General features: G+C 40.2%; 1 protein-coding gene across 2 annotated transcripts in view; it reads left to right on the forward strand.

Moving 5' to 3' along the window:
* Nucleotides 1-9,025: 9,025 nt before the first annotated feature.
* The window catches only part of LOC118776398 (GDNF family receptor alpha-2-like), a 68,748-nt gene continuing 61,914 nt past the window's right edge, over nt 9,026-15,859 (forward strand). For both annotated transcript variants that reach the window (XM_036526729.1, XM_036526730.1), the window contains exons 1-2: nt 9,026-10,305; nt 13,284-13,598. In XM_036526729.1, coding sequence (XP_036382622.1) covers nt 10,266-10,305; nt 13,284-13,598 — 355 coding nt within the window. In that variant the 5' untranslated portion in view covers nt 9,026-10,265. The remainder of the gene's footprint in view (nt 10,306-13,283; nt 13,599-15,859) is intronic.

A 15,859-nucleotide genomic window follows, 5' to 3' on the forward strand; every position in this document is an offset into this window, starting at 1 on the left:
GCGCACTGCGCAGCTCATCTATGCCTATCTGGGCGAGGTTTTTTATTTTATTTTTTTTTTTGAGAAATGTGGTTGCTTAGAGATGAGCCTAAAAGGAGCCTCCGGCTGCAACGCGGTAACAAAGCCTCAGAAAAGCATTATCTCAGATTTGAGGTAAGCTGAGGTGATTGCGGCTCAAGCAGTGCTCCAATCGCAACCAAGCCATTTTAACATCTGGCACACAGAGTAAGCAGATCTCCCGGCAATGTTCTTGAGTTAAGCCACACAAATTGCAGACCCCAGGGGATGGAAAGTACAGACATGTAGATTTGCCACCTTCCCATATTGTTACAGTCAAATTCCTCACGCCGTGATTGAGACGCACCAAATAGGCTGTATGTGGTGAGCAGCCATCTATATTGACAGAATAGGGATGCTCTCTGCTCAGGTGGAAAGTACACCTCGCACAAAATGATTATATTTTTCAAATATGTGCAGGCATATGATAAAATTGTAGAATGCTAAAGACTGAGATTATAAAAGGAACAATAGTCAATATTCCTTTCATCCTATTTCAGGCCCAAGCCTTTAATTTCCTTTTCTTTCTGAACACAAATATTAGATTTCTTTCATATTTAGGAGTCAGATATATTTTCTCACATTCTGAAACACTGTTGTACAAATCTCTAGCCCTGTCTTGTCCCTATACCCCATGGTTTCTGACTTCATTGTCTTTCCCAATAACAGACATTACTCTCTGTTTCTCTCACACAAAAACGAACTCACAAAAAGAAATGCCCTCCTTTCTCTCTTTCTCTTCCCCTCTCTCTCACTCACAAACACACACACACACACACACGCACACACCTTGGACTTGTGACAGAAACTGTCTTTAACATTTACCTAATTTGTCTAATTGTCTAACTGCCTCCTTTTTCACAGCACATGTAAAATTTGCAGAGTGTGCTTTCATTTGTTCATGGCTTACAATCATGAAACATTTCAAAATTATCCTCCTGATTTGAACTTATTACTCCATTAATTCATCAATCACAAATCACAGATTTAAAATAAACAACAAATGGAGCCTTTAAAGTGCACTTCCATTATAAACATCTTGCACTTTTCAAACATCTCAATGTATAAGTAGGAATGTATTCATGAGATCTGTTTTTTTTTTTAAAGAAAGTACTATGACAGACATCTAAATGAAAGCCAAAGCTTCAATGCCAGCTGACCCAGTTTCAGGGTGTTGGTTAAGTATGAACACTAATGAGATGTAACAGCTGTGAAAAGTGGGGTCTGTTTTGTGATGGCTCAAACGTGTCAAGTAGAACTCAGAGTGAAAAGTATGACAGAACTGCCTCATGATGATTCTACTGACAGGAATCACCATTTAGCACAAAAAAACCGAAGCAATAATAATGGATGTACAGAAATAACATTTTAACCATTTATAATTGTCCAGCTTGTTTTCCTCTCAGACACCATTACAGTATTTCTAGTGGTTTAATTTCCACTCTGTCAACGTTTGAAACATAAAATCACAAATCTCAGTAATCTATTTGATTTCCTTGCAGTTACAAGATGTTTTCCCCATCCTTGGCGTCTGCCGCAGTCAGTGGTGTTTGTGGATCACCCACATTATTACTAGTCCCAAGATTATTTATGTCATTGATAATAATCACAGACTCGTCCTGGAAACTTGTGTGGAGTCATCGCTGCATGAGAAAGTGGGCTACCCCTTTTGGTTCCAGCCCTGCGTTGGCGCATGATAAATGTTAGCAATTTCAGCGGGCCAACATGGTATAATATATGAACTCCTCCGGTTGTCATGTGGTTTGTTGGTTTAATTGAATTTGCCCTGTGCGTATGTGATGGTTGCTGGGATTATAAAATTGCGTGATGATTATCATTGGTCTGGAACTGGACGGGTACAGATAACCCCCCTTTTCTTGTGGACATTCCGCAAATGAATCCAGTCTACGGCTCCGCCGCGCTTTTCCACAACACTCCGATAATAAACAGGTCAGCGCATGGATGCAGATAAGAATTTAGGAAGAGGGATGGAGCGGAAATTCTGAGAGGCTGAAGACAACCAGGAGACGGTTATGTTGCTATTACAGGCAAGATGTGGTTTGCTACTCTCTGCTGTGAATCTTGTTGCCACTCCTCATTTCTGTCAAGATAACCCATCGTAATAAAAGCATCCAATTTAGGGGTGAACAGGAGTGGCCACCTTCTTACATTCAATTCAGTTTTTATTTTCTGGTTTATCAACCAAGAAGTGGCCAGAAAATAGTTAATTAATGTAGTTGTTAACAAACAAACACAGGAAAAAATACATATATTAAGTTTGCGTTAAGTTAGATTATGTGTCCAGTTAGATCATACACTATACTCTTTGTAAATGTCCAAAGATGGTACCTCTTTACATTGTTTTGTCAGGTTTATGATTATATATAATATGTAAAATTTTGTTAGTTAAGTTTGCTAGACATGGTGGCAAAAAACCTATCCATCAATGTGTTTTAAACTTGTATAGCTATCTAAGTAGTTGTTTTCCAATGACTTATTGATGACTTAGCTAGCAACCCTTAATGTATCAGACTGCAGGTCTAGGTTGCAATTCCTTTAAAAGTTTTATTTTCTGCCATTAACCAGGACTGACCCTTTAGGACGGGAGACACATGTCTGACTCAATTCACTGTCAAGCCTGAATCCAGCCATGTGGAGGTGAGCTGCAGATTTTTTGGACAATAAGCATTTTCAGCAATGCACTCCAGTGAAAACAAATCAAAAAAGGATAATCCAGACCTTCTCTTTCTTTGCTGATCTCACTTCTCTAGTCCAGTTAACTAACACTCTGCATATTGTATCCCAAATCACAACAAACATTAAGAGCAAGGAGGAAAATGGGTGCACACACATGCCTTCATCATGCCCATGGATTTGCCCACTCCACTTACATGAAACCCCATCAAGTCTGATAAAATAACAACAACAAATAATAATAACAATAACAATAATAATAATAATGAGAAGAAGAAGAAGAAGAATAAGAGAAGTAGATGAAAACTAATCGCTAAAACCCAAACTAATTGCTATGTGTGCACGGCAGAATGCTTCCCACCACTACTGTGGACAGTGTGGGGAGCACAGAGGAAAGAGTCAAATATTTTCTCATAACATGCTTGTCATAGATGTCTTTATGTCTTCATTCACATTTAAATGGGGTCTATTCAAATTCTGTTAGGTGATTATTCCATTTTACACAATTTAATAACACAGACAGACAATGTGCAGTCAAACTGCCTGCATTGCAGGGTGAGTTACCTCTAACACTGTTTCCTTCTAGATGTTTCTCCCATAGCCAATCCCATCCTCCATTTCTGCAAATGGAGGATGGGATTGGCTATCTTGGGTATCTGTTATATTTCATATAGCTATTTTTGCTAAAAAAATGTAGTGTGTTGTATAACTTTATGGAGGGACAGTGGCATTTTGTAAGTGGCAGCTAGTGTTGTGTTTGTTGGTTCAGTAAGAGTCAAATAAATAATAAGCTCAGACTTTATAGAAAGTATAAAACAGGGAAACTATGACTGCACTTGCCTTATTTGCTCACTCAGTTACTTACTGTGTGACGAAGTGAAGGTATCAAAGTATCAAGGTGTCACTCTAACCAAAGTTATGTTTTGTGGTCTGACCACAATAAATGAGGAGGTCAATGAACATATACCTAACACCAGAATGAATCCTTACCCTCAGTGGCTGTTAATGTTGTAATATTATGCTAAACTGCTAGATCTTTTGATTCCACTGGCCTGATTCAAATGAATTGAATCAGTAATGATAATAATCATTTCAAGTAATCTCTCCATCAATGTAAGTAAATTTGGAGATTTAATCTGAATAATATTAATGTATTAATCATACATGTTAGGATACATGAATATAACATGCATAATGTATATCCTGATGAATGATTTAGTCAGGCTAATAAGAGCAATGATTTTGGATTTGATTTCATGTAATGGCAACTTTATTTTAGGTTGTCACCTGAGAGTTCTTTTTTGATTCCATTGTAATTGTAGGCATGCCTGCATTTAGTTTACAAGCCATGGAAGTCTAAGAAGAGTAATACTCAAAGCATTAGGCTGTTGAATGACCTTAACCTGAGGGTTGTATACCAGATAAGCCATCAAAGGTGTATAGCAGATTGACAGAACGTACCCCAATAAAGCTGCACACCTGTGTCTTTTCTTTGTGACACAACAGCTTAGAGGCTCATTTATAATGCATGCTTGATATGATTAAAGTTTGTCTATGGGGACTCCAAATACACCTTTTCACAACATCTGAGGACTTTTTGATGAAATGTCTCAAAACACAGCATTTTTTAATCTTATTAATTCATAATCCCTTCAAAACCATATCTTTGAACAGCCCTCCACTGTGAGACCTCAGATGTATATCTACACTGTGGATCCCAGAATATGCTACATCAAAAAAAAGTACTTTGAGGAAAAAGGTTGCTTCCTTAACTCAAATCTACATTCAAATTCTCAAACTCATTTAAATCCTGGATGAGTCTGATCTGACCCTGACTGTGGCATTTACACACTGAAAAATCACAATGCAGCATGTAAACAAGAATAAATTCTGACCAGAGACATTATGTTACCCTGACAAAGGACCAGATGAATCGAAGTAATATGATCGACATGAGCATAAAAAGAGAATGAAATGTAAATGGAAGAATGGTAGCTTGCTGGTAATGGTGAGGTTAATGCTTTTATGCTGCTTAGCCGTATCCTCTCATAACTCATATCAAAGGGAAATGATACTCTGGGGTGACATCAGTCTTGACTACCAAGCAAAATAGAGCCAGCGCCTGCCTGCGCAACCCCATATTTCTTCTATTGGATAAAAGGCCGGACGGTATATGCCCTCATCACTTCACAATTGGCAAGCAGTTTGTCAGTGCCACCTGCCTTTGGAAAAAAGATTCTGCTTCTGAAATTTATGTGAGGCCACACTGAGGCAATGATGTAAAACTGGGCTGTTTCAATAATGTATAATATGTGTGCATTTGCTGTTGAGGATGGATGACACATGATGTTGTCTTCAGTCATTTGTCACTTTAATCTGAACACACCTATAGTCAAATGATACACAATTAATGATGTCTACTGTTCTGAACCTATTTTTGATTGTTTTGCATGGTTAAGCACTCAAAGCACTCACTTGCTTTCTTTATATACACATAGAAACACACACATTTTCTGAAATTATGTGTAAGCGTGTATGTCTGTGTACATTTAGTGCCCTCCACATTTATTCATACTCCTGACAAAACAGGAACACACAAAACATGGTATAAAGGAAAAACATACACATGCTGGGTGATTTTTCTGCTTAAAAAGTAAAAAAGTTACACTTGTATCTTAACAGAATAGCACAAAGCAAATTCAGATTGTTCACAATCCAGAAAATATTAAGGTCACAATTATTTGATACAGTATAATTACATTGAAACAACTATATAATATAATATAATTTCACATAATTATGCATAATTATCCATGTTTTTGTTCCTATTTAGTCAGGGGTATGTATGAACATGGATGGCACTATGTATATAGTGACTCATACATATTATGACTTGTGCTTTGAAGTGACTAAATTGCAATTAAATAGGAGGGTACACATTTTTGATATTAATTTTAATATTAATTACCAATATGTTTTTGCTATAAAAGACATTTTAAAATCAAGACTTTGAAATGCGAGTTTCTAAAGCAACATGAGAGATTAAACAGATTTTTAAAGAGATTAAATAGCTGGTGACAAAACTGCAGGTGTGTCAGTCACAGAAAAATTATTTACTGTGTCAAGATGAACAGTGTTGGTTATCATGACATGAACTGAGAGGACAGCGCTTAAGGTAACGTTGGCCTATAACTACCATACTCCTTGGATTTTAGTTTTGCTTTTTAGATAGGAGCTGGTGTTTATGACATGTGAGATGTCAGACAAATTGGTGATCATTGGAAGCTATTTTGGAACATTAAGCCACGTTAAGCCGTTTCACGTTAAGCGTTTTAGAATGTCCGCAAAAGCTTGGTCGTACCTACCTCAAGGTGGGATTTGTTGGTGAAATTAAAGTTACGAGGACACTAATGGATATTCTGGTTGTATGTGGACAGGTTTGTACAAATATTTTTATTTTATTACAACTTTTATTTGGAAAGCTGTAAGGTACACATTTCGCTGCCTGGATTCCAGGTGTTTCTGTGAATTGCAGCGATCCATTTGCTTCTCTTTTCTTTAGCTTTCAGCAGTCTGTAAAAAGATAGCTCCGATTTCTTGTTGAATCCATTTGTACAGTCAATTGCACAACAGCTTTCCCATTTTAAATGTGCTTTTTGTGCTTTTGCGGCATTCAAGCTGAATGCTAACGCTGCCACTCAGTAAATCTTTCTGCCACTCAGTGGGTGTAACCCGCAGTGACTCTGCCTACTGTGACATCACGTGCATAACCTCTATACACCAAATAAAGGTAAATTGCATCCAGAAAGAACAGTGGTTACAAGTCAAGGCTCACTGACAGGGATAGAAGCACACTTAACAAGATAGTTGCTAAAAACCACAAAACAACGGCCTCAAAAATGACCACAGAACTGAATGTACATCTCCGTGACCAAGTCACAAAAAAAAACTACAAATCATAAGCTTCACAAATCTGATAAATATGGTATGGTTTCCATTTGGAAATTGCTTGTAACCAAGGTCAATATGCAACCGTGCATAACCTAGCATACCAGTCACATAACCTGGACTTCTGAGCAGTGGAAGAAAGTAATACGGCCTAATGACTCACCTTTTTTCTCTTTTTCTATGTTTGGATGAGCTTACGTTTGGAGAAAGCCAAAGGAAGCCTTCAACCCACACTGCCTGTTCCAAACTTTAAAACATAGTGGTGGATCTGTTATGGTAGGGGCAGCCATCTCATGAGAGTCATTGGGTCCAATTATTACTCCGCATGATAGAATTATGGCCAAGGAATACGAAGTCATTTTAGGTGACCAGGTACACCCTGTGGTGCAAGCATTGTTTTCTTGAGATGGTCCTACATTCAAAGATGATAACGCTGTTAGGTATTTCCATTATCTTGTCTACCCCTGTGTGTATATACATACAGTGTATGTGTAAATCCTATGGATCACACCCACACAGGCTCTTCACTAATGTCCTCATATTCAGATGTACTGTACCATTTTAGCTGTAGTCATTCGTATAACCCAACCGGCATTATATGAGACCATCACATTGCGGAAGTGTGATGGTCTCATGTAATGATACAAGTACTGTCCCTAATTTTGACATTTTGGTAAGATTGTGCAAGATTTTAAATGTAAAATGAAAGTACTGAAAACAAAACATTGACAACAGCCATCTAAACACATTTATTAGATGGTGTGTATTGACTGAGTATAGATGGACAATGATAAACTACTCAGGAAGAATTAAACTGAACAAGGGCAATCAAAATGGATACATAAAGCAACAAACTTGCATTCAGTCACAGGAACATTTGATAATTAGGATTTATGTAACTGCAGTCATGACAGCTGGATCAATCATACATGAATATTGTGAGCAGGGGTTAAATTAGGTGCTAAACCTTAATTTAGCCCCAGCACTATTTGCAGTATGCTTTCCTTCATTTCCAGGGGAGGTCTGAAACAAAAACGTCACGTGATATCGATTACCACCGCAATTTAGACAAAGGAGAATTAAGAGTAAACAAAGGTGTGCAATGACGTCAAATGAAACTGTACGTCACCGTGATGTAAGTCATCTTTCGGTGCTGAAACATTTTCATGACATCACACTAAGGGGACTACCAAATGCGTTCGCGTATTTGCGCAAAAAAAAAAAAAAACCTTAGTTAAAATGTACACGTTCAAACATTTAACCTGCATTTATATGCTCGATATACGTGGTAGAAATTAGAGGGATTACCTTTAATTCAACACGGGAAATGCCAATGTTGTCTTCATTTGCCGCAACACAGCAAGTAGGGAGTAGTGGTAGGCACGTGGCCAAGTCCCACTTTCAGCGTGATACCGCGAGGGCAGCCTCGTTCGCAAACGCGATCCAGCATATCAAGTAGAAGCATGACAGACCTCTCCGTTCACACTAAAAAGTCAAAACAGTTATACAGGCTCAGTGAGCTATAGATACCTCCGGCCAACTTCAACCAATTCAGCCAAAGCACTGACAAATCGCAAGCAGTCTGCGTGGATATAGACGGTGCAGATAGCTTGTGGCAGTGCATGTTATCCACACCAGCACTGCTGTGCCAAGCCGCTGTAGCTGGTTGTGGTCTGAACGTCGTGATAACACAAGTCCGGGAGACAAAATCGAACCTACTTTTTTTTATCTGTGGAGCAAAATCTTTACCCTTTAAGGTCACATGTGATTTACACTCATATACTAGAGCGCTATTAGTGGTCTCTCACGGTCTCATTCTGTTACAAACTGCTTAAATTAGCAACCAGCACTTACATATTTACTTGCTTTGTTTTTCATACGATTAATTGAGGCATTGGCAACTCCCGAAACGTTGTTTGGTACAGAAGATAAATGTCATCAGAGAAATGTGCTCGCGTATCAAAACATTTCTCAGTCTAGTTTGAGGCCGGTTTAAGGTTGCACCACATTTGACTCTACCTCTGTCACAGGTAGCACTGTGGAAATACAAAAGGCGAATAGAACCAGAATTCTGAGATTTACATGTAGCGCCCTTTTAAACCCGAAAGCGAGGAAATGCGTTTACCAAGAGAGCAGTTACACGATCCCGCTTTTTGCAATGATTTTAATGTAGTCCGAAAGAAAAAAAAGGATTCAGTTGCTGACGGAACGATCATTAATCCTACAATTCTCACTGTACGCACCTCCTCTTTTCCGGTGGAACGCTTGCCTTTTAGAAGGGTTTGGGGATAGTCAACAGTCTAGGACAGCAGTTCAGATACCGTGGTGCAATGACTGGTTATTACGCGCGTTTGCTCCGCAGTTCTGTTCAATAATTTGTTGCAGCAGAGTTGTCTGTGTCACAGCATTCAAGGCAGGAGGTTCGGAAAGTTGATCTCGTTACCGGCTGCTAAAGTGAGGCTCAGCACTTCTCATTGCGCTCTGTCTGACGCGTGGAGCACATCTGAGGGGAGGTAAAAGAGCCAAGCTCAACCGAGGGAAAAAGGCGTAAGATTTAATTTACAAGAGGAAACGGGAAGGGAGGCAACAATACAGGATAGCGGAGACTTGAAGCTGGCTGATGTTCTCTTCAATTTAACACAAGTGATTGCTTCTTGAACCTTTTCAAACAACTTCGCACGAGGGAAAAAAAAACAGCCATGACAGAATAAGCTATCCCTGTCGTTTGTGCTGGGTTACCAATTAGCGAAGATGCTGGCGAGAATGACATGTGGGCATGCGAAAAAGAATGGCTCGGAGTTCATCTCGTAATTTGTCTGAGCTCACCGTGGATTTCTCTTAGTTTTCCTGAAGACGAGGGCGCGTCCATACAGCCCCCCGTTTAGATTTTTAATGATTTAATCAACTCATTAGCTGTCACGGCACTTAATATGTGGCTCCGACACATTGTGAGGGCAGACCAATCCTTACATTTTGGCTAACTATACAGGTACGGGAAAGAGAAAATAAGTCAGTGCTTCTTTCGTTTTTCAGTGGTATCCGCCTGCCTCCCGTACATTTGCCCCGTCGTGCAAAGTTGGTGACTATCAGGATCTTGGCAAAGGAGATCCTCATTTTAGAGGAAATCGGTGGATGACAAGCAAGAGAAATCTGGACCTATAGAGCAGAGGAAGCTTGACAAGCTTCGTATTTGAGCGCAGCGTTTGTTTGTGTTTTTGTTTTTTTGCCGTTTGGAACCCTGCGTTCGTATTTGCATTTGAAGGATGTTACTGGTTTTTCGTTGCGCCGAATAACAGTTCTTCGGGAATCTAGGATTGAATTGCTTTATTTCAAGTTTTCTCGAATTGTGGATTATTTAGAGACTGCAGCTGTTTTCACAAGAACTGCACACCTATTGACAAATACTGGAGACATGCTCGGATATTTAGATATACACGCCGCTGGAACCGTACCGGAGTGCTAACGAGCAGTAAAGGAAATTATCATAAATTTATTAGGAGAAACAGAATTGGATAGGGGCTTCATTGTTTCCAGCTCCCTGGCTCGGAGTTCCCGTTGGATTTATCATGATGTTTATGAATATTTTCAGCGTCCTGTTTTTATTAGGTGAGTGAAGTTGTATTCATATTGATGGTTAAATCATCTATAGCCGCAAAAGGGTAATTAAGTGCGAATTATGAAGAATGAACTTTATAATGAACCAAATTAGTTGATTACTTCATGACGATGTGTGGAAGAGAGACACTGATATAATTACAAGTCTTAAAACGTACGTTTTATATGTAGATACTCCATTAATTTTTCAACTTTTAGGTTTATCTGTGTGGGTTCAGTGCATTGCGATAAAACGGAATAGAACTTGACTGATAAATGCATTCTTTTTCATGTGCGTTGTCGGAGTTCTAAGCAATACAGTGAGTTCACGTTAAGAATAAAGCTGATAATCTAACTACATTATAATGCAATACATGGGATTGAGTGGAATTCACTGTTACAAGAAATTAAAGTGTGCTGCGTCATATAAAGCTAATTTAAGTCGTTGCTTTTAAATTAGCCTGAAATTACTCTGCAGGCACTCACTCACGCACGCACGCACGCACGCACAGACACACACACATACACGCATACATATATGTATACGTGCGTTTAATATCAACTTTAAAATGACCATTTCAACAAACTCTGTGGCCCGTTCGGAGCTCGGAGCCAACAGAAGTGTGCATGGATCTGAAATTATAACCTGTTGTAAATCGGAGGAAAAAAAACCCGCGTTTTATTCACGGTTAACCTAATGATAAAGTTAAGTTCAGTAGTTAAATAGTATTAAAACTAGGTAACCGAGGCATCTTTCATTTGGTGGAGCTGAAACTGAACTGGGTGTATAACATCAAGGTCACAGGTATTGCAGACCAAAGGAGGCGATCCGTTGCAGTTCACACTGTCCTCTGAGCATGTGCTCTGTGGTGGAAACCGGGCCCAACAGCACAACTTTCAAAGCCGATCGACTGATTGACGCGGCTTAATTTGCTTCACCACACACACACACACACACACACACACACACAGGCGTACATATGCAGGATATTTTCAGACAGACAAATATCTGGATCATTACTTGAACGTTATAGCCATGATATCATAAATGGAGTTATAATGATGAAGTTACTCTGGAACTGGAAAGATACACACGTAATCGGGCAGTGCAGTCACACGGGACCTGATCAGACATAGGGGTCAGTCAACTCAACGATTCCCAATGAAGCTGTTGATACCCTTATTTTGATATCATGCTGAATGATAAACAGTGCAAAACACTTATAAATTATAAACGCGTGCATTTCAGCATGGACTATCTATATGCGCTTGTCTGTTCATGGCTTGAGGTTAAAAATGAAATTATGTCCAGCCGTGAGTGCGGGATTTTGCAGCGCCTGTATTCGGCGGGTTGTGTTCTTCCTGAGGGTGTCGCTCGTGTCCAGCAGTTTGTGTCGGACTTTAAGCAAGTTGGTTAGACTAAATGTGATGCAAGGAATCGGTGTTCATACTTAGGTTTATTCAGCACAAACCATCATAGTCACACAAACATAAATTTACCATGTTTTGTGGTAAAATCTGTATTATTCTGTCTTTTTTGTTTGTTCTAAATAAGCAACGGAGTCGTTCACACAGTTCAAATAAATCACATTTTTACGTATTTGATTTGCTGATTTATGTGCAAATCAGTGCAGGTCAGTCTCTCCGGCATGTATGTATGTGTGTGTGTGCTTTTACACTTTTTTTTTTTTTTTTACTTGTACACGTTTTCCATATTATCTGCTCCTCATATTTAGGGTGCAAACCATGATGTATTTCATTGCATGGCAGTGGATATTACACCAATAATATGAAAACAGAGGCATGTGTAATTGAAAATACAATTTATTGATTACAATTAGTATTCATTCGTTTATAGACTACTGTAACGGAAGTGTGCTTTTCTCTGTAAACTTTACAAGGACCACTCTGTACCTGTACTTTACATTGGCTCTGTACCTGCACTCTGCACAATGACAATAAAATCTAATCTAATCCAATCTAATCTAATCTTCAAATACTTTCTTCATTATCAGTTGATAATAGTCCTTGAACATACCAAGACTAATACTAATTCTGAAAAGTCAGAAATCATAGTTAATCACTATCAGTAATATATACTCTAAAAGTATTTTTTTCATATCTATCTGTAACAAGTAACACCAGCAGTTCATATACAGGTTCATGCACATCTTCATTATATTTCTTTCACCACATTCTGCAAAAAGTGAATTCCAAGAGGAATTGCTTATGCCATTTTTCATAAGCACAAGCCATCCGTATTCCTATTATGACACTAGCACATAGCACATACAATGGGATAAATCAGCACAACACCAAAGACCCATTTCCTAAAACAGGAACTCTGTCACAAGTGCAAATGACACCGGTGCTAAATAGGGATTTTCACTCTATTCTTTCTTTTGTTTACTGTTGAAAAGTAAAAGGGTGAAAGGGTGTTGACTGTTCATTTTTGTGAAAGTTTTGTGATTTGTGACAAGTAAATCTGAAATAGATAGTTCTCTGAATGTTTCTAATGTGAATCCCATTTGTTTTCAGTGTATTTCTCCCTCTGAAATGAGGTTAATATCATGGTAATGTATTGGGAAAGTATTCAGTAAATGTGGTTTAGTAAAAGCTGATAAAAAGAATTGGATTTTTAAATGGTTGTAATGCTGATTGAAGCTGTGTTCCACAAGTGGAGACTGTTAGCTAACTTGATAAAAGCAAATTAAATAGATGTACTTATAATAATCCAAATGTTTCATATGGCAACAGGTCTCAGTACTTCAGCTGAGCCATGGCCATACCAGTATCACTGTTGTGGCCTTCACTTGATTCAAGTACATTTCTTCACATAAAAATCATTCACAAGCTATTACAACCGCATCTTAAAGACACGACTGGTGGTGACACCTTTGTTGATTTCTGTGGCCGCTTTCACATGTACATCCTACTTGTTCTCAGAGCTGGAAGTCGTAACTAATGAGCCTGGTCTCCTTCTTCTTCAGATGAAGCTGCTCGCTCCATGGCCAGCTCTTCCGCCATGTCTGGAGCAGGCACCCATGGCTGGAGGGCCCCGGTGGACTGTGTGAAGGCCAGTGACATGTGCAACCAGAACTCTCAGTGCAGTTCGCGCTACCGCATTATGCGCCAGTGCCTGGTGGGAAGGGACAGGAACACCATGCTGGCCAACAAGGAGTGCCAGGCGGCACTGGAGGTGCTACAGGAGAGCCCGCTGTATGACTGCCACTGTAAGCGGGGCATGAAGAAGGAGCTGCAGTGCCTGCAGAATTACTGGAGCATTCACATGGGTCTGACTGAAGGTAAGGGCCGGAGGCAAGGCCATTGTCTCGCTGGATGCTGGTTTCCCGCGTTTCTTGTGTCACATGTAGTTTAGAGCGACAGGTCAAGGTGGGTGTCTTTCCCCCGTGATCCTTTTTCGAGGGTATTTCTGAAGAAAATGACCTGAGATAACAGCAGATCCTTGTGTAGACTGAATATGTTCTGCGGTTGTGCTGATGTGGAATAGGAGTTCTGCCCTGCTGAAACTCATCGCATTGATCTGCACTGTCATTGACCAGCCTCCATTAAGGCATGGTGGGCTTTGATATATATAAATGTATGGGCAGTCTTGCTCTATCGAGTTTGTCCATCACCCTGTGCTAATGGTTCTGAAAGAGCTGTAATCATTTGCCTTTAGCAGTGTTAGGCACACATTATGAGTTTCAGACAGCATCACAATGCAGGCTGATTTATAAGCACGAGCCTCGGCAGTTGTTGGGAACCACGACAAAAGGCCCTATTGATATAGCTAATCAGAGAGAGCTTTTAGAGCAAACGTTCCACTTTAGCTTGGCATTTCAATGAGGCACTGAGGTGTGTGCTGGTATACTTAAGAGCCTGCTGTGAAAGTCAAAATGGCAGAAGGCCCTTTTCATAGCAGGCTGAACATGTACAGATTAATAGCACATTTCTGCGTCACTCACCGATTGCAGTGACATATTTGTTCCACATCTCTGCTGTGGAGAGTCAGGAAAGCTGCTTAAAGCATGTTCTGTACAATGTGTACCTATGGCCCGGCTCTGATGCTCCCAATTTGACAGCAGTTCCTCTGGCCAAAGGACCCAGTTTCCTGCCCCAGTTTGGACGTGGAGCAGCGGCAGCCTCGTTAAAATGCCTTACCCACAACTCTTTGTTCCTGATTCTGCTAAGGCTATTTGTTGTGCCAACAATATTTGCACATCCTACCTTATGAGAAGTGGAGTATGGACAAACAGTACATTAAGAGGCTGCAGTGATTTTTAGTGTGTCTGCAAGTTCGGGCTTACTAAAAAAAAAAAAAAAAACCTCTGACCATGCCTGAGGTAGTGTTCAATTCAAGACAGTGACACATTTGGGACAGACCAGTGTGTAAATCCAAAATTTGCGAGGGGGAGTAGTGTCTGGTAATTCTGCAAATGAAATGGAATGGGTAAGACATGTACCTGATTGACATCCATATTTGATCAGTCAGTTCAGGCCTGTTCAGATGTAAGTCAGTGCGAGTAGCGTTGGCTGAAATTTGTGTGGACAGAAGCTGAAGTTAAAACAAAACCAAAAACGTGATATCAAATAAGCATCGTCCTCTCTACATGGCGCAGTGGAGTGTGAACTGAAACAGTATTGGCAGTTTCCCTGAGAGGGACATAATGACTCAAGGCTGTGTGTTTTGAAACCCTGCCTGCACATACAATAGCGAGCCTCAGCCAGGAGCTGTCTGCTTATTGCGGTGCTGAAACCAGGCTCTCTGTTCACAGCCTCAGAGGAGCTCCCCTCTCTTTCTTCCTTGGCTTGGGCAGATCACAGAGTGTGAAGAAAACACAGATCTCCCTTTCCTGCTGCCCAAAACTGTCTAGTTTTAAGAATAAGAAATGAGCCCATTTGCTCTGACCAGGAAAATGATGTGTTATTTATAAAACGCCGAAGCCTCATCAGCGTCAGCATAATTCATCGTCTTCCTTTGTGCTGCGGATGGGGTTTTTTGTCAATTGGGAACAATTCCCTTTCACAACAGACTACTGTACCCCCATCACTTTCTCATAAGCCACACACATGGAAGGTGATTTCTGTGCACGCTCTGAATGTCTGCCGCCACTTAAAAAGTCATTCAGCCCGCGACTGGAAGCTCTGACTGGTGTAGAGAGGACATCCTCTCTGAAAGGTTTCCCCAGCAGGTAGAGGGACATTTTAACATTGCACTATGCACTATGCTCCCCTGGCGGACTGCCCACTACGCAGTGTGGACAATGCTAAGTAGAGTATTCTGGCACTGCTAAGGAGGCCCCAGATAAAATGCCATTGTCTTCTGGGACTCTCCGCAAAGCAGCATGCCATTTCTGTTAATACGCCTGACTGGTCTGTATGTATTTGCACAAGGAACGCAAATAAACTACAGCCGAGTCCCACGATCAGTGCTGGAGCCCTTGACAAAGATCGGGTGGGAGTTGACAGGCTCGGTGTCTCTCTGACCTTTTGCCCTAGTGTGACCATGGTTTCTTTTGAATGACTAATTGAAAGGCAAGGAGATGAATTTGTCTTTCAGCTA

This window comes from Megalops cyprinoides, chromosome 4 (assembly GCF_013368585.1).
Source record: "Megalops cyprinoides isolate fMegCyp1 chromosome 4, fMegCyp1.pri, whole genome shotgun sequence".
In the NCBI taxonomy this organism is placed as follows: Eukaryota; Metazoa; Chordata; class Actinopteri; order Elopiformes; family Megalopidae; genus Megalops; species Megalops cyprinoides.